General features: G+C 40.4%; 1 protein-coding gene across 4 annotated transcripts in view; it reads left to right on the forward strand.

Moving 5' to 3' along the window:
* Positions 1-21,342, forward strand: part of ADAMTS16 (ADAM metallopeptidase with thrombospondin type 1 motif 16) — a 124,185-nt gene that overhangs the window by 83,441 nt on the left and 19,402 nt on the right. For 3 of the 4 annotated variants that reach the window (XM_045186399.2, XM_045186400.2, XM_045186401.2), the window contains one exon: positions 1,638-1,764. In XM_045186399.2, the coding sequence (XP_045042334.2) occupies positions 1,638-1,764 (127 nt within the window). The remainder of the gene's footprint in view (positions 1-1,637; positions 1,765-21,342) is intronic. The other variant, XM_045186402.2, reaches the window with a different exon arrangement.

Here is a 21,342-nt window from a genome sequence, read left to right on the forward strand (position 1 = left end):
ATATTTGAAAAATTCACAGTGGGAAACACCCCCCAAAAAAACTTTTAGAATATGATTGTGTAAAATTAGCAGAGAGTTGAATAATTGCACAAAACTGCAAATGTCCCACGCAACCACGCTCCATTGTTCTCACAGTGCTGAACCCCAGGCAGCGGGTGGTTTGAGGCCCCAGCTCATGGGTCAGCATCAGACCCCTAGAGGCCTCTCCTCCTCTTGCCACTCAAGGAAATTGACTCTCTAGAGACTCGGTTTATTCCTTTGACAAAGGAGAGCCAAAATGTCAAACTTGTTTCCAGTGTTCGCTTTAAAGGCTTTGCTTTTCCTTAAGTACAAAAGGATTTGGTTTCAAATGGAACCGAGAGCTGGAGATGGCTGTGCTTGGAAGCCACAATGGTGGCCTGGCTGTCCTGACCCACCTTTGGGCTTTTCCTTCACAAGCAAACTCAGGATCTTCCTGAGCAGGGAGTCAGGACGTCATTCTGTCATTCCCCAGCTTGGGCTTCAGGAAACAAAGGGCATATGGCCACATAAACAATATGACTCCAGTTTTTCCAAGCGGAATGACTAAATTATTTTAGATTATAATATACTTTAATTTTGTTAATTTTAAATCAACACAAGTTTTTTCTTATTATTAATATTTTTCTCTCCATTAAGTGAACTATTTAATAACATCCATCAAAGTGAATATCTAATTTGAGTCCCTCTCTTATTGTTATAAAATATACATAGCATAAAATTTACTGTTTAACTACCTTCAAGTGCACAGTTTGGTGGCATTGAGCACATTTACACTGCTGTACAGTCACCACTGTCCCATCTCCAGATCTTTTCCATCTTCTCAGACGGAAACTCTGTCCCCAGGAAACACTAACGCCCTGCCCCACTCTCCCAGTCCCTGGCACCCACCATTCCACTTTCCCTCTCTGTGACTTTGGCTCTTCTAGGTGCCTCATATAAGTTACAATGCTTATTTGGGTAAATTAATGAATTGACGTATTAAACAAACTTAGGGATGTTCACAGAGCCCTAAATAGCTGAAGATGTAAGCAGAGGCAGAAATCAAACCAGCTTATATTTCCATTGGCCTCATTCCATACAACACTTAAGTCATTAGTGTGAAAAGTTTGACGGTTGGCTTGAAACTGCTGCGATATTTATCTCTGTCAATTCTCCAGTGATAAACTGCCTGTTGTTATTTTTGTCTGTATTTCTTTCTGGTTTATTACCTATTGTTTCCTATTGCGACCTCTCAAATGGACACACGAGTCTAGCATAGTTAGTATTGTGTTAGTTTTAAGAAATAATAAGTATATTTCAACCACAGAAACAATAGAAAACTATTAGTATGTTTCATCAAAGGTATGTTTGTATCGACAGCAAGACCCATGTTGATTTTAAAGAAGTTAAAATGTAGGAGGAAAATGCATATACCTTAGAACTGATGAAATTCACTAATAAAAATCATGAAGACCAGTCAGGAAAGTATAATATCTACAGTTGGCAAATTGGTCAGTAACACAAAGACTTGCAAATATGGTGAAGTTTTTTTCAATGAGTCTTCATTAGCTTTTCTTTGCCTTTTACCATGGAACATGTCTGTGAGTCTTTATCTTGCATCTCACCCTTTCACATAGGGCAGATGACCACACGAGAAGGCTGCTACAGAGACCTGAGGTTTCAAGTAAATACATCATTCTGCAATCCCAACACCCGGCCCGTCACAGGGGTGGTGCCTTGCAAAGTGTCTGCGTGTCCTCCCAGGTAAGACCACCATGTGCATTGGAATTGGTTTGGTAGTTTTGTAAATATACTCAGGAAGTCCTAGGAACCCCTGTTTCTAGAGGGTAGAAGCACTGAGTACCATCACGTAATCCCTAACAGCAAAGAGGCAAAAGGCACAAGGACCTAAACAAGTGAGCTTTAAAACGTCATCTGGGAAATCTTGTGACTGACAAGTGGAAGTTCTTACAGTAGCATCCTGTTAGATTTTCTCTTTAATCTGCATGCTGCCTGGGGTGACAGTATTTAAACATTATGTGGGGATAATGTTTTGGTTCCCAGGCTCCTGTCTCCTTCCTACTATTTCTTTTAAAAAATTTATTAAATTTTTAGGGTGACATTGATTAATGAATACATATGGATTCAAGGGTCCAATTCTACAGGCTCCAGCACAAATAATACCCCTTTTCATTGTAAAATCTTTTATTATAAAATCATAAGCATGTAAGTATGTAACATAACAATATCACACTCAAGCACACCATGTAACATTTTAGGTGAAATGTTCAAATTGTTGTCCATCTCGTGTGACACATTTGTGTACCTACCAATCACACTCAAACAAGCTTTACTTCTGCTGGACCCTGTATAATAAATACGTCATCTATATATTGCATTGTGTGTTCACCTCCCACAGTCAAGTCTCCATTTGTCTCCATATATTTGGCCCCCTTTACCTTTTTCTCCCTGTAGTCCCCTTCCCCTGTGGTAACCACCATACTGTTGTCTGTGTCTATGAGTCTTTTATTCATTTGTTTATCTTATTTGTTGTGCTTTCAGTTTCATATCCCACATATGAGTGAAATCATATAGTTCTTGACTTTTTCCATCTGACTTGTGTCACTTAGCATGATGTTCACAAGGTCCGTCCATGTTGGTGCACATGGAAGCACTCTGTCTTTTCTGAGGCTTACTGAATGGAGTCGGTTAGAGGAAGCCATGCACGAGGCTCTCTGCGTTGTAGAGGGAGGGAGGATGGCTTTAAAAACAGCTGGAATATGGATCCCAGGCTTGCTGAACTGAGGCTTCAGTCATAAAATGGATACTTTTCATGGAGACGGTAAAATACAAGAGGGCGAGAGGCACTGTCTGTCTACCTCCTTCTCTGACCTGTGTGATCCCTGGGTCACTTGCTCAAGATACAGATGAGGCCCCTTAACAACATTTGAGAGGGTAGGATCTTTCTTCCCACTAGGGTGCCGAGATGGGCCTCCCTGAGAAGATCCTGTACTCCCAGCCCACCTGTGCCCTCAGGGACTGGGACCCACCATCTCACAGAGTTGCTGGCCCTGCCCCAGCCAGGGTTCCCCATCCTCCTGCCCAAATCATCATCTGGCTGGCAGGATGCCAGCAAAAGTGAGGCAGGTCCGTCTGTGTGTATCCTGCAGACTGTGCCTCCCCCTTTCACCGCTCCATGGGCTACAACAGGCCTGGCCTTAGTAAGCCAGCTCTAGTCAGGTGGGGAAGGGCAACCTGCAAGGCAAGCAGAGTCACAGGATGGAGGGCGTTGGAATCCCAAATTCTTGCTCCCTTATCCTTCCTGGGAGATCCAACCTGGTTACACCCAACTTATAACCCACTCCATACATGGAGCTCAGTAGTGAAATACTGCCAGAAAATTTACAAGCCCCTGTTCTCACTCAAAAACTATGGTCACCATCTCACACGGCCACCCCAGGATGGCAGCCAATACTAACACCCTTGCCCAGTCATCTACTCCCTCCCAGGACATTGATTTGATATTCCCTCTGGTCTCCTCCAGCATTCCTCCTTCTCCCCATTCCACACTCTGGGCTCACAACCTCAGACCTCAGAGATGGGAATCAGGAAACAACCACCCCTTCCTCCCATGAATAGCCCATTTGGGAATCTACCCCCTCACTCTGCCTTTTCTCCTCCAACGTCCCGCTTCTTCCCAAAAGCCTTCATAGAGTATGTCTCTGGTTCCCTTTTTGCTTCATGCTTACTGATTCCTTCAAAGAGATTTTTAAGTGGATGTCGTATATCCCTTATGCTCTATTGTAAGTATGTATATACTTAAGGGATGTTCTGCCCATCACTTTTTTTCACTGGGTCTTCTCTGCTTCCCTACAGTGTGTTCTTCTATCTTTGAGGGATCTAAAGCCAAAGACATCTCTGTGTTCTTCCATGTCCTATATTCTACACATATCTCATTCAGGTCCATCATTATAGGCAAATTCTGGCAAGAGCTCTGTGTGCTGAAAGGAAAGGCACAATTTGGGATAGAAGGGTCTGGGGGAAGTTCCATCTGGTGTATGGCAGCAGGTGGAAAACACATTGAGAGAGCCCCAACAATACAACAATAAAATACTTTTTTTTTAAAATATGGCACAGATTTACCTAGGAATAACCCAGAGGCCCCACCTTAACTCTTTGATTTGTTTGTCTCACATTTTTAAATGTGTGTTTTCCCCTAAAAGAGAAAGCTTTGGAAAAGAATACAAATCCTGGCTGGAAACCTAATGGCGTGCTTTCCTGCTGGAAGAGTCCTTAGGAGGACAAAGGTGGTTCCTGCCGCACCCCAGCCAAGAGCAGGGGCTGGAGGGCAAGCGGGTCCCATAGGTTCCTATGGAACAGGTAGGACAAGGATCCTGGCTCCCATCCCACACCTCTGCATGGAGTGGACTTAGTGGGCCTGGATGATGCTTGTGGGCCAAAGGGAGTATACAGTGTCTGCTGGGCAGACTGCATGTGGTTAAAGGTGTGGGCTGTGAAGCCCCCGACTTGGGTGCCAGTCTCCCTTTGTCTGCCCATCTTGTATGTAATTAGAGGAACGTAGGGGAGGGCATGCTGAGCAAATCCATGTAAATGTTCTTTGTACAGCATATGTGCTAAATACTCAATTAATATTGGTTGGTTTAATTTTGCTGTAAAAGGATCAAATTCGCAACATTTACTTATTTTGTCTGTGAAGCAAAACTATCAATAACGAAGTACAGAAGAATGAACGTACTATCTATCTATCTATCTATCTATATTTATATATGTATTATACACACATATAATCCTTCTGGAGTTTTGTTTTAACAATTGAATTGGGAAAATAGATTTCAATTTAAAAAGTTGCTTTGTTTTCCTTTGAGATGTGAGATACATTTCTCTCTTGCCCAGAATATTGACAATTTTTTGTTCCTGATTAAGTAGACAGAAAGCCCCAGTTTTATTTTTCTGAACATGAGAGCATGTTTTTGTTATTAGAGTTTGTCTCCAATGAGGTGTGGGGCCCTCTCCAAGTGCCAGTGTCCTGGGTGTCCCTCCAATGGCCTCATGAAGCCAGAGTGACTGCAATAGGTCATTCTCTCACACCTCACTCAGCCAACTGAATGGCAGGATTCAACGGGGTGCAATTTGGTGTTTCATGTTCAATTTGTAGTAGGCTCCCAAAAGGATTGGGGAGTGGGATCTTTAAAACATCTTAATCTGCAGCCTTCTCATTTGTAACTTAAATGAAAAAGAAAAACTGCTCTGCTGGTTTGAACCCCTGACCTCCTGCATCAGCATCCAAATGGAATGCCTGAGACTTGTGCAGCTGGAGTCCCGTCAGGCTCCTGGATCATTAGCAGAATGGGGATCCCAGGTCATAAACCTCTGGGGCGGGGGAGGGGGGGCGGTTCTCCTTGCTGGAAGAAGATGATCTTAAAAAGTCTGGTTGGCTCCAGCTAGCATGAGCTTCATGGCTAAATGACGGGGCTTAGGCGATTCCCAGCTGCTTTTCGGGAAGGGAGCTGAACTGACACACAGCCTCTGGTCTCTCTTCCTTGTGCTAGGCAAGTCTGTCTCTGCAGTGGCCTTGGGACAGACTAGCAATACATAGTCATCCCCTACCCCCACCCCATAGCTCAGATGCCTCTGTCTTCATTTTAGTGTGAATCAAGCATTTTTATCACTTGTTTTTGAAACAAGAACTATAAATCACACAGCTATTTATTTCCTTTCTATTTCTCAGTTTATCTAAATGGAGTGGCTCTTTATGTAATTTATCTTAACTAGCTAGCTTTCGAAGCATAAACCCATAGTATGTAAGCTTTCCTGGACAATGGATTGAAGATTCAACAGGAAATACTTTCCAGATGGTAACAGGATACTTTTCCCCTCTCTGCAGTATTCTTCTAGGAATGCAGAGGAAGAATTTAGATGAAACATGTTGTGATCAAATAAATGCCTTGTTTTCTCATTTTAGCAATCTGTACAAAAATACCCTCTCTCTGTAATCCTCTGCACATGATCTTTGGGTGGGCATATTACTGTTGCCTATAGGTTGGTGACTCCTTACAAACCCATTAATGGAATAGCTCCTTTTACAACCAAGATGACTAGGTCAGTAACTACATCCATCAGGTTGCACATGTAGAAACAGAAGATTCAACACTTTTAATGACAGCAAAAGGGCAGTCATTTTTACGTGTGTCTCATCTCTTTTCGATACGAGCCATAAAAATATTAACCACCCAGTGGTGTATAAGTCATCAAAGGAATAAAAAGAACCCTGATCACTTCCATGGTACCTGTGTATGAAAGGATTTAAATCACAGGAATGCCAAAAATGAGAACATTTCAGTTCATTTAATTATCTGAGTAACTGAGAATAAACTAGCAGCAGGACTCACTTCCGGGGTCTGGGATCTGACCTGCCCAGGGCCCTGCACTCAGAAACGCCTGGTTTCATTCTCTGCTGTCTCCACCTTGAAATGTCTAATGATTTTCCTCGTGCACTGAATTTTATAAGTTACGTAGCTGTTCCTGCCCAGCAGCCCCTCTTCGATTTCAAAGTTGTTTTCTGGGATACTTGGGAATTGTGTTAGACTGTTTCTTCTTTTAGTAACTCAGCTCTATATTACTCTCGAGTTTGGAATGCCGCTCTACAATGACTTCAAGGCAGAGACTTCTCCGTGACACCACAGTGGTAGATGGGAAGGATTTCCGCTACTTGGCACAATCTTCTTCTTTTCTTTCCTTTTCACTATGGGATGAGTGCCAGCGTTGCTGAGCTTAAGCAAACTCACAGATGAATGAAGATACTTGCAAATGGCTTTACAGAATCTGAGAAGATGTGTTCTCTGGGCTCCAGTGCTCTACTGTCCTGTTCTTCTGAGAGACAGGCTACCCATGTCTCATGCACAGAGAAGTCACCTCCCTCGGGTCACACCTCCTGTTCTTAGGTGCATGTCCTCTCCCCACAGTATCCCCTTTGAAAAGGCATTTAACCTCTGTTTAATCAGGGAAACCAGAAGTGTTACGGCCTCTCTGTAATTGACATTCCCTTTAGAGCGAGGTTCACTGGAAGTGTGAAGTCACCAATTCAGGTATGAGTATCATGACTTGAAACTCAGTGATCACCTGGGTGTGACAGTATCTTGGTACAAAGAAGATACCTAACTGAATCTCTCCTGGGAAAATGTCACTTAACACCAAAACAATGAGTTTCAAATGCATTCAGGCTGGTAATGACAAGTGTTAAAATACATTCCTAGTGCAAGTCCAGTTACAGGGGGGGAAGGGTTTTCAGGAACAACTGTAAAGGGCACATGGACAAAACCAAGGAGGGGTGGAAGCAAGGGAAGTAGGTGGGGATGGCTGGGGTGGGGGCAGTGGTGGGGAGAAATTGCATACACCTGTAACTGAACAACAATAAAATACGGACAAACAGAATTAACCAGAAGCAAAACTGATATGACTTATTGCCTCAGTCACTCAAATATTAATATAGAAACCATTGCAGAATCAGTGGGGATATAAAAGTTAACTAGCTTCCTAAATCGGGATTTGTCATTTCACACCTAAAAATCCGCCCTAGGTAGCTCTGTAAAAACTTTTGTACTTTGAAGGGATTATTTTCTTCTTGTTTGTTTTTGGCTCATTTGTTTTATTGTGGTACATAAGTATGTGTATTGGTTGTGTTATTTATTTATTTGTTTGTTTATTTGTGTATCAGTATGACCAATGGCAGAAAGACACCTTGAGAATATGCTGTTTTTCAGAGAACTTACCTGGTTACGGAGATTAAATAATACCCAAATTTCTAATAAGAGTTGTATATTCTGTTCCCTAGGCCTCATCATGATTGACTGTAACATTCACCAAGCACCCCATACTCAGCATAACTATCATCTAATAATAGTGCTATGGCATATACTTCAACTATTTTGAAATAAACATTAAAAAAAGCCTACGATCGATAGGTAGAATTTGTAAATGACAAATAGGTGATAGATAATGAGATTATTAAAAGGTAGATAAATAGATGGATGGATAGATGATGGACAGGCAGATGGAGTAGATTTTACTGCTAATAATCTATGTATATGGCCACATAGTCCCTGTTAGTTTACCAGTCAGTGCTTCGGTATGTATTTGTTGAAAACTGGAAGCTTGACTCAGCATCAAGACTGGGGGGAAGAACACAAGATACTGTGTTTAGGTACAATTAGGCAGGATTACCTTACTCTCAGATTTGTAAATTACTTAGAATGTTTGTGGTTTTGCATTTCCAAATTTATGGAGGCATTGGGTAATGTTTTTGTTATTTCAGATGTTGGTACATTAAAGTCAAAGAAAGAATCAATATTATATCATTGTTAGAATTTTCAAGACTTCCTTTATGGCTTAGGAGTGGGAGATTTTACAGATGTTTCCCAGGGGAAGGAAGGAATGTGTGTGCTGTGTTGGAGTACGTTGTTTTCTATGACAATTAGAACAAGTTCCTGAGTCATTTATTCAAATATGCTCTGACTTTTTGTCTATCTTGTGTCTCTGTTTCTGAAAGAAGAGTTTTTAAATCTCACATTGTGATTATTTAGTTTTCAGTTGTTCCTTTTAATTTTATTTTATACTGAACATTAATATGTCCCTTTATGTTGTTAGGTGGGATTGCAGCTTCTGCGTAAATTACTCTTTATCATTAAATAATGACTGTTCTTACCCCTAATATTGCTCTCCATCTTATGCTCTATTTTTTTAATAAAATTAACACTATGGCACCAGCTTTCATTTACTTAGCTTTGGTCGGCCTTACATTTCTTCATTCTCTTTACTTGTAAATGCCTGTATCATTTGGTTTTTCTGCACATTGAATTAATAGGTTGGACTTACTTCTGTTGGGTTTTGATGTTATAAAATCAAGAAGGGAAGGCTTGCTGCTGGTTCTCTCATGTTCACATGGGAGCTGGTGCAGTTGCTGTGCACCTCCAGAAATGATGGGGAGCAGGCTGGAGGAAGCAGGTGTGGCAGGGACCTGTGAGGGCACCTTTGGAGGGAGCCGAGCAGGACTGGGAGGGGGCAGCCTTACTCATCGTTTTCTCTTCCCAGTGACAAAAACAAAATCACTTCTAAGAGTAAGAGGGAGGAGCAGTTGTGTTGAGAGGGGAGGAGAAGGTGGGGGGCGGGCAGTGACCTGACCACCAAGCAGGATTTTCCTGCTGCGAGAGGCTGCTCACAGGGCACCCAGTGTCTGGGCACAGACTTTACTCCATGCTCCACCTGTCTGGAAGGACCTGGATGCATACGGCTCTGTCCACACAAGGTCTCATAGGCCCATTACTGTGCTGAAGAATTTTGGATAAACTCTTGGGAGTACTGGATGAGGGAGCACTTTGTCTGTATTAAAGGCCAAATCATCCTAAGGACACGTGTTTCTGAAAACACAACTTTAAAAACCAGAGAACCCGGTGATTCATCAGTAGACTGAAATGTATTGGTAATGTGTCATTTCAGGCGAGTTTCCTTTGTTGGTCTTTATATTGTATTTTTATGAGGGCAAGGCAAAGGGAAAGGAAAGAAGTGGGTCAGGTATAGGGTGGCTGTTTGGATATTGACTGAATATTAAACAAGCATTTTTAATCATTCTGTCAGTTCAAAGTTGGTTGTTTAAAACTCTTCTTTAGACACCCCTTGAAAAGTGTTGATTTGCAAATATCTCTCCCATGTAGCCCTGCCTGTGATGTGTCTATATTAAGTCGTTTTTCTCACCAGAATCCCTCTCCTTTTTCCCTGCCTCCCCGTCCCTCCTCCATAAAAGAGTTTCACTGAATTAAAAAAAAAAAAAAATCTCTGACCTTACAGGACTAGGAAGTTTGAGTAGATGAATACAGTTACTCACGTAACTTTGAAAGAGCTTTAACTTGAAGGAAATCAGACTAATTGACTTCCAAACTTGATACAGGAATTTAATAATTTATTTTGCAATTCACCTTAGCATTTGCTTAAGAATTCAGGTTAGTTTTGGTTGACATGTTGTGTTGTCATTCCAGTGCCCCCTGTAAAACATGATTTTGCCAAGCATCTCATCTTCACCAATTGTAAACTTGAGAATCTACCCTTCGAGACTTGTTAAGGTCTAGAAGGAAAATAAGACTTATGCATTAACTTTAGCATGTGGCTATGAGATTTTTTGATAGGTCTGAATATGATTCCCACAGTTTAGAATTTTCTTATTCTTCTTTTTCTTTCCTTGGGTTTCTGTTTACACAGTCCTTATTTTATTTGTGACATTTCCAATAAATGTTACATGTTTTTCATTGCACTTTTATAGGCATGCATAGAGTTTTAAACCATATCCTCAAAACCAAAGAGACTCTCAAACTAACTCGTTTAGATGAATTACATTTTCAATTAAAACACCACTTGCAAGACAAGGCCTCATTTCCATGAAGAAATACTGTTGCAAGAAAAAAATATGGCCACACGAGAGCATAAAACATTTTTATATTCAACTTGATTCATCTTCCTACAGGTTCCATATAAGTTCAGGTTAAAACAACCTGAAACAGAAAGCAAATTCTTAATATGTATCTGACTGTGGTCACCAGGAATGCAGCTGTCACAAAGGAAAGAGCCCACGGTCTTCTACAATGTTTGCTTTTGTCTGGCTCCAAGGCAAGACAGGAATCCACAAAAAACCACCCTTCACCCACGGCTGCCACATTTTTGCAGCCTTATTACACTTTTCTGTCAGACAAAATTCCAACAATAAGGGATTTTTCATTTTTGATGCACTTATTATGTGTTTTCTTAATTTAAATAAACAAGATCTAAAGAGAAGAATCCATTTAAATTCTCAAAATTCAACACTTAAACTAAATCTAGATTTTTGCTTCTGACATCTATTATTTTAATTGATTTTTATTTAGTAAAGACATGCAGATATTTTAAAAAGACATGTGGTACTTTAAAGTTCACTATGAGAAATTGACATTCCTGCCCCAGCCACAAACTCACCCCTAGTTCCAGTAACCAGAGCAAAAATTTCTATTACTTTGCCTTTTCTTCTGGTCTCTGTTCCAATATTTCTAAATAATATGCATAATTATTATGTTCTATTTATTGCTGTTAGAGATTATTCCCTGAGTCATCACGGGGGAGGATGTAGCCCTTTTGCATCACATTGAATTACTCACATCACTAAGCTCTCTCTTAACATCAACTTCCCTGGCCTCCAATCTCCCGATGTGGTAACATTTCATTATTATTCATTGTTCACATTATTATTTATCAGTCCTTGCAGGCTAAGTAGGATATCCTGATTCTGTTCTTTTGTATATTAAATTTTACTTTTCTAAAACTTAATTGCCTGAATTTTGTCTGCTTAGGTTTTTTTTTACCTAAAACCATATATATACACACACACACACATCTATATATATGGCATTGATTCATTGAACCTATATAAGTTGAGTGCCTACTGTGTGTCAGGCTGTTGGTACACATTAGTGAGTGTAAAAAGGTCCCTGTCCTTGAGGTTATTGGGAAAAAGTCAGCAATAAGCATAATGTATTTTTAAATTATGGCATATTTTGGAAGGTGATAAGAGCCATGGATCAAAAGGCAAAAACAGAGCAAGGTAGAGCAGATGGGAGCAGTGAGGGCAGGAGGTGGAGAGTGTGGACACCCCTCATAGAGAAAGTGCGGTTAGGACAGGAAAAGGAGGAGGTGAGGACGTCACAGGCTTCTCCCAGCACTCCCTGTACTGTCTGGCCTGTCAGAGAACCTCTCAACTGGTTTTTCCCCTGCAGACCTCACCCATGGGGCTGCCATCTTTATTCCAACCTGAACCTGTCGTGCTGGGCCTCATCCCCCTTGTTTCTCTGTGACAGGCCTGACATATTGTTTCCTGATGTGTTTACACCGCATTCGGGGGACAACCTCTTTGCACTGTCTGAGAAAGTTTCCGGGAGTTGAACTTTCCCAGCTTTACCGGTGACAGAGAGTCTGAGAACAGAGTTCAGGGGGAGAATTCCCTCTCCCTTGGAGTTTTATGGGCATGACATCACTGTCTTCCATCTCCTGTGGCTGCCAAGGAGCCTGCTGCTATTCTGATTATGTTTACCTCCTCCTTTTTGGAAGCTTTAGGGACTTTCATTTATTCTTAGGTTACTAATGTGTTTTAATCTCATTGTATCTTCATTCCATATGGGGGAAAAGGGTTTTAATACTATTCCCCTTCGTTCTTTATATTTTTGCCTCCTGAATTCTTAACACATTAGGTTCGTGTTTTAATGTTCTTATGTTTTCTTTTCAAATGTCATCCCTTTATCTTTTTGTTTTGGGAGATATTTTTTATTTTTTCTTACAGATTTCTGGGGGTTTTTGTTTTGTTTGTTTTTTAATACCTGACAACAAATGTTTTCTTACTTTTGTGGCCTTCAATTGTAATCTTTCTTTTAAAGCACCCCACTCCTCTCTTTTTTCTTTGAAAATCCTATCGTTATTCTCTCACTCACTCTCTCTCTCCCTGCCCCAACTCTCTCTTCCTCCCTCCCTTGTATTACCTTCTTATCTGCATAGTCTATTCCCTCCATTTACCTTTTTCTAGAAGTTTGTTGGTGGTCTTTCCTGTTGCTTTGAGATCTTCCAATGCCTAGTGAGCCTTGTCTATCCAGTCATGTTGAGACTGAGGCTAAGATGCTGATTAGACATTTCTGTGCTGAGACAGGCTTCTTCAACTGCTCTGTCATCTCCAGATTCTCTCCCCCAGGACCCCCCGCTTCTCTACAGAAGGGTCCTGTCATCAGATGTGTCTGTTGCTGTGACGAGCCATCATGTGTGCCCGCTCTCTGGAGCTCCGCAGGGAAGGTGGCTGGGGCTGGTGGGGTCTCAGAGCTCCCCCTGCTCTCATCTTTCCTGTCTCTAACACCCAAGTCAGTCTCTCCAGTAGGAAAACCTCGTTCCTGAGCTCCATTAAAATTGAGGAAGGCAACAGGGATAAAAACGTATATACTTAGCCAGTGCACTGTGTTTCACTAAAGGCTTCTATTGTGGTTGTTTAGAAAGACAACTAAATATTCATAAGGTATTGAAAATGTGGTCAATGCTGGGACATTTTTTTTAATCATTAGCAGTAATGAATTGGAGCTAAGGCAACTGAATTATTGAGACAATTTATTGGAAATGTTTACAAAAGTTTATGGTTATATTTGTTTTGTATTGAGAAGAAAAGACAGTAAATTACTCCTAAGGTTTTTAACTCATCCCAGATGACCTTGGCTGTCCCAGTTTTTGAACTCCAAGTCCCATGTCTGTGAGCAGTTCTGGACCAATCAAAGAAGTTGGTCACCCTTTCCTCTCTCTCCATGTATGACATGAGGACAAATGTGATTACAATGGAGAATGTTTATCTATCTCTGTCATTGCCAGAGATATTCACCATCAGATCTTTAAAATACTAAACAATCTCTTTGAATGGAGAAGCAGAAATGTCCAGGGGATACATGTACAATGTCAGCACAGGAACATTAGTAATTAGGGAGGGTTACATGGTGTCCGTGAGGCTGAAGCTTTAAGGTTCCTCTAAGTTCAAGTTTCTTTGATTTTACTATTTTTAGAGAGGTTGTCCTAAATTATGTAAGTTCTACTCCAATCATGCCATTCACTCCAGTGATGGTGGTGATGTTACTGATAAAATGATAGGAGCTGACACTATCTAAAGCTTACCAAAATAAGGGATTAACTCATTTACTCCTAACCATAACCCAGTAAATCGATACTATTCCTGCCTCCATGGTGTAGATGAGGAAACTGAAGCAGGTGCCATGGGAGATTGCACAGAGAGAAAATTATCAAGGAAATGCTTAAACTGCCTGTAAGACAGTTGTGTAAGTTGTGTATGTAAATGAATCGATAGGAAAATATTTTTCAGAGCTTTTTTTTCCTTTATGTACATATATATGTATGAGGGGGACCCAAAAAACCTAGAATTTATTTATAAAAAATTGTGTATTTATTCTTACATGTTTAAACTTCAGTTACCTTCAAAGTACCCTCCATTTAATACACTACACCTACAAGATGTTTTTCCATTGCTCAAAACAGTTTTTGGACTCATCAATTTTGATGCCTTTTAGTGCTTCTGCGGCTTTTTGTTTCACCTCTTCCACATCAACAAAACATTTCCCTTTGATGACTTTTTGTATCTGAGGAAACAAAAAAAAAAGTCACTTGGGGCAAAGTTGGGTGAATAGGGAGGGTGGGGCATAGGGGCCATGCTGTTTTTGGTCAAAAACGCTGAACACTCAGTGCGATGTAGTCAGGTGTGCTCATACATCACCCATCATGAAATGGGCAAATGCATTAAAAAAGTCTTCAAAAAAAATTCACTGAAGCCAAACAGAGCCTCTCACAACAATGGCCACCTGGTACACTGATACAGATGGGTTCCTAGAACACTTCCCTAGCGGGGCAAGCCTGTACTGCAAGGGGCCCGCCCTCCAGAAGATAATTGAGTTTTTCTTGGGGTTCCTCCCTCGTATGTATGTGTGTGCATGTGTGTACATATGTGTGCCTGTGTATTAGGAAATTATATACATGTAATAAATCCAGAAAGCCCAAGGACACTTACCTCAGGATATGGGGCTATAAAACCTTAGTGAATATTCTTTTCATGAAGAACATCCGTCTTGTTCAAGAACAGGTCCGTGGGCTTTACAGGCAAAAGTTGAAAACTCACAGGAGCCAAATTGATTGAAGTTTTTGTGTTTATGTGAGTGACATCATGTCAATCCCTCAAGTCACTGGACACTTGAACCAGGACACATTTTATCATTGAAATAAGTGAGCATTTATGACATTAAATTTTTGAAGAAAAGCAAAGCATATCTCATGCTGCAGCCTAAGATGAATGAGTCCTGGGAATTGTGATTAATCACACCATCCTTGCATCCCTGCTTAATGACTGTTAATCACTGTGCATTCTTTAATGTGCTGGTGGCTTTATTTTGATAGCATTTTCTTCATGACTTGCGTACATATCCACAAGAGTGGTCTGTGATTTTTGTGTGCTGTCTTTCAGTAGATAAGTCTTACATTAATTATTTTTAACTAAGTTTACCTGCTATTTTTAGTTATTTAATATGTCTCTACTGTAACTTTATAACTTTTGATTTATGCCCTTCTCCTCTTTTTTTACCCCTCTGGTTATTTAGAAGACATATAGTATATTTCTAAATTTAATTTGGTTATCTATACAATTTTAAATAATATGCCTAAGCTTCTCTTTTATGATTTATCCACTTCACAAATTAAAGCTACAGAAACCCTGTTGAACAAAATAGGCAAGCGTATTCATATTCCTTTAATTCTCTATTTCCCAACTTCAGTTCAGGCCCCAATCTTTGTGGGGGGGGGTTGTTTCTTTATTTTTTAAACATATTAATTTTTATTATAAGTGCTTGCAAGCTTCTCATTCCAATTTATTTTAATAATATAATAATAAAATATCACGTACCTGTATTTCTTCAGTAATGATAGCATGCAAATTCTATGTTATAATCTTGACCACAGCTGCATAAGCATAATTATCTATTTAAAGGGACCCAGGGACCTTGCCATCTATTCATACAATAGCATTCTCATTCTCGAGTTCAATAGTTTAAACTTTTTTCCAGTCAACAGGAGTATGTCTTGAGGAGATTTTTCAAGGAGGATCTCCTAACTCCTTGCATATCTGGGAGTATCTTTCTGTTGCTTCTCTTCACACTGCCTTTAATGTCATTTTATCATCTTATCTCAACCTTGATGTCTTGCTTCTTGGAATTTTTGCTCTTTTAAATTTCCTGACAGTACAATCTATTTTGTAAAATTATATTTGATAAAGCTAGTGTTCTTCCAGAATATTTTATTATTTTCTTCATCTTTGTTTTGGGTGCTACATATCTTTTTTACACGTGCCTCTTGGTGGGGGGAGGGTTGCTCTATAATTTTCAATAGGTTCCATGTACGTTTTCTTTTACCCAGCCCAGTTCTTACTTGGACATTTGCATATAATCCTTTCATAGACCTAAATGGAGCTGGTCTCCTTCCTCCTGGCCTTGTTCCTGCAGTGTACTTTTTCCAAGTGCGTTATGGAGCAAATGTAGATGATTTGTTATGTGAGTACTATTATTTTTTTAAATGTGTTTGATATGTTCACAGCTTCTCAGCCATTTGTTCTAGGGAAAAGGAATCTCTGTATTTCCTCACTTGCTCCATTTTTCCCAAAATCTCTACCTCAATTTTTAAATTTAAAAAAAAAAAGAGTTTCAGGGAAATGTGCTTCCTCTATAAAGCTACTGAAGAGTGGCCCACACCCATCAATATTTGTGTGGCCCACCCATGGTTACCAAAGACATTAACTTAGAGTCCAGTCTGTCGATCATCAACGTCATTGTTTATTTCTGCAGACAATTCTCCTGTCCTGCCTTCAGCAAAGGATGCTTGTGAAGGCTCTCACCAAAATTGGCAGTCAGCCACACTGTCCTAGTGGACATTGTGATTCATATTTGTGACATGTCCTCATTAAGCCTCGGAGTGGTAGGTCTCAGGTGGTCCAGAGCTCAGGCATCAGGCCAGGCCCCCTGCACCGGAATCCTGGCTCCTCCATGTGTTCCTGCATATTATTGTGCACATTCCTTAGTATTTATATACCTCAATTTCCACCCTTGAAATGGGTATAATAATCATAAGTACCATATAGTTGTATTGTGAAAATTAAAGAATTAGTACGGATAGAGCACCTCATTAAGTACTAGCCATCATTACTAGTACCATTGGAACTCAGTAGACTATAGGGGCTTAGGATTGAATTCATCAGCCCAGATTGTCTGACTGTAGATTGTTCAGGACTTGAAGTATGTGTGTTTCTTGAGGACAATGAGATTTTGCAGAACCTGTCCAATATCATCTAATGCCTGTTAGACTATAAAACACAGTGAACCATACACAGGACACCTGTGTTCAGCCCTCCACTGGTCTCACCATTTTCAGACATCTTCCCTTCTTCTTCAGGAGACTCTTTTATTTTGTACAAAGAATTGGACTTCCCACTGATTTTTTTCCATGTCTGTGAAGGCTAATGTAATTCTCTCATGGCTACTTGTGCAAATGCAGACCTTACATCAGAGGGTCAGTTAAAGAAAGACATCATAGTACTGTCTAAACTACCAGACATCATTTTTATGTTCTGCATATGATATTTTGGCATAAATTATCATAAACGCTACACTGGTTGGCTGCTGTCCCAATCTGAGTCATTTAAAATAGCTGAGCTAGAGAAGGAGATCTTTAAATATGGGTCTTTTTTCCTTTGTCCCAATTCATTGTAAGAATATTGAGCGTATGTCAAATCATTTAAACATAAAAGAATGTTATTATGTCTATATACATAATGTAAATAGCATTAGACTGTTTTGTAACATAGGCTAATAAATTATACCAATTCTAGTACAGCAAATAATATTAATTAGACATCAGTATAATACATTCCTCTTCACACCCCCTTTGTCTTCTTGCATCAGTGTTGTGAAGAGCAGTGTATAAATATGGAATTCCCAATATGACTCACCTGATAAGCTTAGTGATATAATATCTGAAGCTTTATTTACATTGGGGAATTGATGCCAAAGACAGCATTAGCTAATTATTTAGTTGACTAAATATATGTAACTAGCTATACTATTTAGTTAAGTATTTTTAAAAGTACCAGAACCTTTTAGTACTTACTAATATGTAAGACCCACCAGATGGAGAAAAAAGTTCAACAACTGGGAACCTAAGACATAGCAAGAAAATAAAAAATAACTAATCTGTAGATGTCTTGAAGAAGAATGAATACGACTATAAAATGTAGTTTCATAGGGATGGGAGCTGGAGGTTACATAAATATTGCTCTGCTTACTCTGTGTGTTCATTTTCTGGTTCTGATTAATCTCCTCAAAGTGCCACAGTGAGAACTCCTTCCTGCAGAGAATGGAATGTTCCAGCCTCACCAAGAAAGATGACCCAACATCAAATGTTAACTGTATATTTTTGGCAACCACCTGGCCTAATGGCATCTATTGCCAGAAAAATTGTCTACGCTACAGCATATGGTGCCTCCACACCTGGACCTCAGTTTGGAAGCTGGTCGGTAGTTCAAAAGAAAAAACTTAGAAATCATTTTAAAAGACTAGGTTCTGCTGTCATTTTGTGGAAACCACAGTAAATTTTCACGTGCCTTTGCCTAGACCCAGCTCCAGAGATTTATGCCCCATGCCCCCCGTCATTCAGTTGTTGTGAGTGTTCTCATGAGTTTAGGTGGGGGGAAGCAAGGAAGTGAGATTACCAATTTTGTTTGGTTTTCATGTGCTAGCCATTTGAAAAGCGAAGTGGCTAGCTCATGGACTCGGGCAGTGTGAGGGCATGACTGTGATGCTCTTACGGTCTCTCTTTATTACTTGACAGCAAAGAAGGGGCCCGAAACCCTGGGCAAGGATACTGACATGGATTCCCTCCATGGTGTCAATTGCAGTCTGACCTGCATAAAATATGGATTCAATCTGTTTCTTTGATTTCTCTCTTAAAACCAATTGAATTTATGGCAATTCCCAGGAACACTGCTATGTAACCCTTCTGTTGATGGTCCTAAGTGCACAATCCCACTTGGCCCAAGCCCAGCCGGCACTCCCCACTGGGTGAGTGCATAAGCTGCAGGAACTGTAGGGCTACAGTCTGGGCTCAAACTGTCGAGACCCATTGGACAAGGCCACCTGGAAAGCAGTCTTAGAAAACTGACTCATGAGTCTGGAGAAGCTCATTTCAAAGTATTTAGCTAAGAGTGAACATCCAAGAAACCCTAAAGTGAAATGCCAGAAAAGCCTGAAACTGTAGGAGGAGCAATGCCATCATTTTAAAATTCTTCTCATAAAAGGAAGCCATGGTGAGGAGAGTTCAACTTCTGTAATAGAAGAGGAAACTGACATTCCTTTCCAAACAAAGGAGGATCCAAAGAAAGTGAGCCGCGGCACAGTGGTTCGTGAATCTTCCGTGACTTAAATTACACTTCGCACCTTAAGAGATTCTTATTCAACCATCTCCTGTGAGAAGGTCATTTATTTTAAAAGAAAAACGAACCGCAGTTGCGAAATGTTTAAATTTATGTTAGACACATAGCCTTCCCCTAGAGCACCACTAATAGGCTCTCTTGAGAGGCAAGGAAAGATATTTCAGATGTTATAGAAACTCCGGACGTCATGATGACTAAGGGAAAATCGTTTGGAAAGACCATGGCCCTAACTAAGTATTTTGGCACTGATTCAAAACTGAATCATTAAGAACTTTTCAAAACACTACTCTGTGTGGATATTTAGCTATAAATTAGAGACACACAACTTTTACCTATAGTAATAAATTCTACACTTCTGTGCATATAAACTAAATATGCATAACATAATTTGCTACTATCCAACTAAGATATGTAATGACCACAAAATTCCCTAAATGTATATACTTATTTCCTAAGGCATTTTAGAGCTAAGCAATATTAGGTTACTACCACACATTAGGTATTTCTCCAGCTAAAAAGCTAGCTTTACAGCAGCCTTACTTCACTGAGTAGCACACAGCAGAATGAGTTTTCTCCCTGGCCCTGCCACTTACCAGCTATGTGACCTTGACCATCAAGAACCAGAGTGCCTGCAGCAAAGGCTCTCACCATCTCTGGGACTCAGTTTTTCATCTGTAACGTGAGAATTCTAATAGCACCTGGCCCTGGGGTTGTTAAGTGGGTTCATGTATGTGAATGGGTTAATCAATGTAAGCACTTAGCAGAGGGCAGGGCACAGAACAGGCACCGAGTGTGACTGGAAAATGGGCCCAAAATCAGCGATGAGAGCCTGGGCCCCAAAGCTGGACTCGCTGGGCTCACATCCCAGCCCACACCCTTTGTATGACCTTTCTGCACTTCACTCTCGTCCTCTATGAAGTGGAACAAAGAATAGTATCCATCTCATTGGTTTGTGGGGAGAATTAAACGAGTGCATAGCTCTCAGAAACTTAGAGCTCCAGTTTGGCTTTTACTTAATTGAATTTGCACTCTACCTGTGAGGTGCTGGTTCCTTTCCCCTGGGCTGCAGTATTTGAAGTCATCTTCTGTAGACCTCATTCTGTCTCTTTAAGATTTAGAAAGATTCTGTTAGAACTTCGAGATGTAACATGTGGGCCTTGCTGTCCTTATCGCTGTTGTTTTATTGTTCACGTCTGTCTCTGACAATGGAGTGGATTGGTCTTTTCTTCCTAATAGTCTGCTTCGGCATCACTCATAATAGACCTACAACCTCAGCGTGCCTGCCTTGTGAAGAAGGCATGCTGTCCGTGGCACACGAGCCCATTGCTTCCTGGTTTCTGCAGATGTGTTCAATCCTATTATTCCTAAATGGAACTGGTGAAATCTGGGATTGGCAAACTGTGGCCTATGGTGGTTCTGAAAATAAGGCTTTATTGGAACACGGGCATACCCATTGGTTTCCACATTGTCTCTGGCTGCTCTCTGTCTATGGCCAGGCTGAGTGGTTGCAGCAGGGAACACGTTGCCCACCAGCCTAAAATATATACTATCTAGCTCTTTAGTAAAGTGTTTGACGATTCCTGGGCTAGGTCAGAACATTTTCTAGCAAAGCGAGTGTCTTAACAGAAAATGTTGTCTCTGTTATCTTTCACCCTTTTCAGGGCGAAATAAGAATGTTAATGTTGTGGCAGCAATGTATTCCAAAGAGTTCAGAAAACCTGAACCTGGTTTAGGTCTACAGTCATTCTATCGTTCACATTAAGTATCTTTTAGAGTGAGTTACATGATGAATTGATTAATATATTCACCTTAGCAATTTGGGTAACATGTTTTTTTTGTTCCTCTATTAGGAAAATGCCATGTCTTCAATACAGGAAAGTTTTTCTAAATAAAAAAAAAAGTGAATTAGAGTAGTAATCACTAAATCTATGTAACATGCAAGCTTATGTTTCTATGGCTAGTTTCTACATAAAGTATATAATTTCCTAGCCAACTATCAGAGTGTATAAGCATTATGGGCAGCCTCCAAAATCTGTGGATGGGTCAGCAGGCTGGAGACTCAAGGAAGAGTTGATTCTGTAGTTCAAGTTCAATGGCCATTGTCTGGCAGAATTCCTTCTCCTTCTGGAAAAGGTCAGTCTTTTTCTATTAAGGCCTGCAACTGATTGGACAAGGCCTACCCAGGTTATGGAGGGCAATCTGCTTTACTCAAAGTCTCCTGATTTAAATGTTAACCACTTCTAAAAAATACC

Source organism: Desmodus rotundus, chromosome 1 (genome assembly GCF_022682495.2).
Source record: "Desmodus rotundus isolate HL8 chromosome 1, HLdesRot8A.1, whole genome shotgun sequence".
NCBI lineage: Eukaryota > Metazoa > Chordata > Mammalia > Chiroptera > Phyllostomidae > Desmodus > Desmodus rotundus.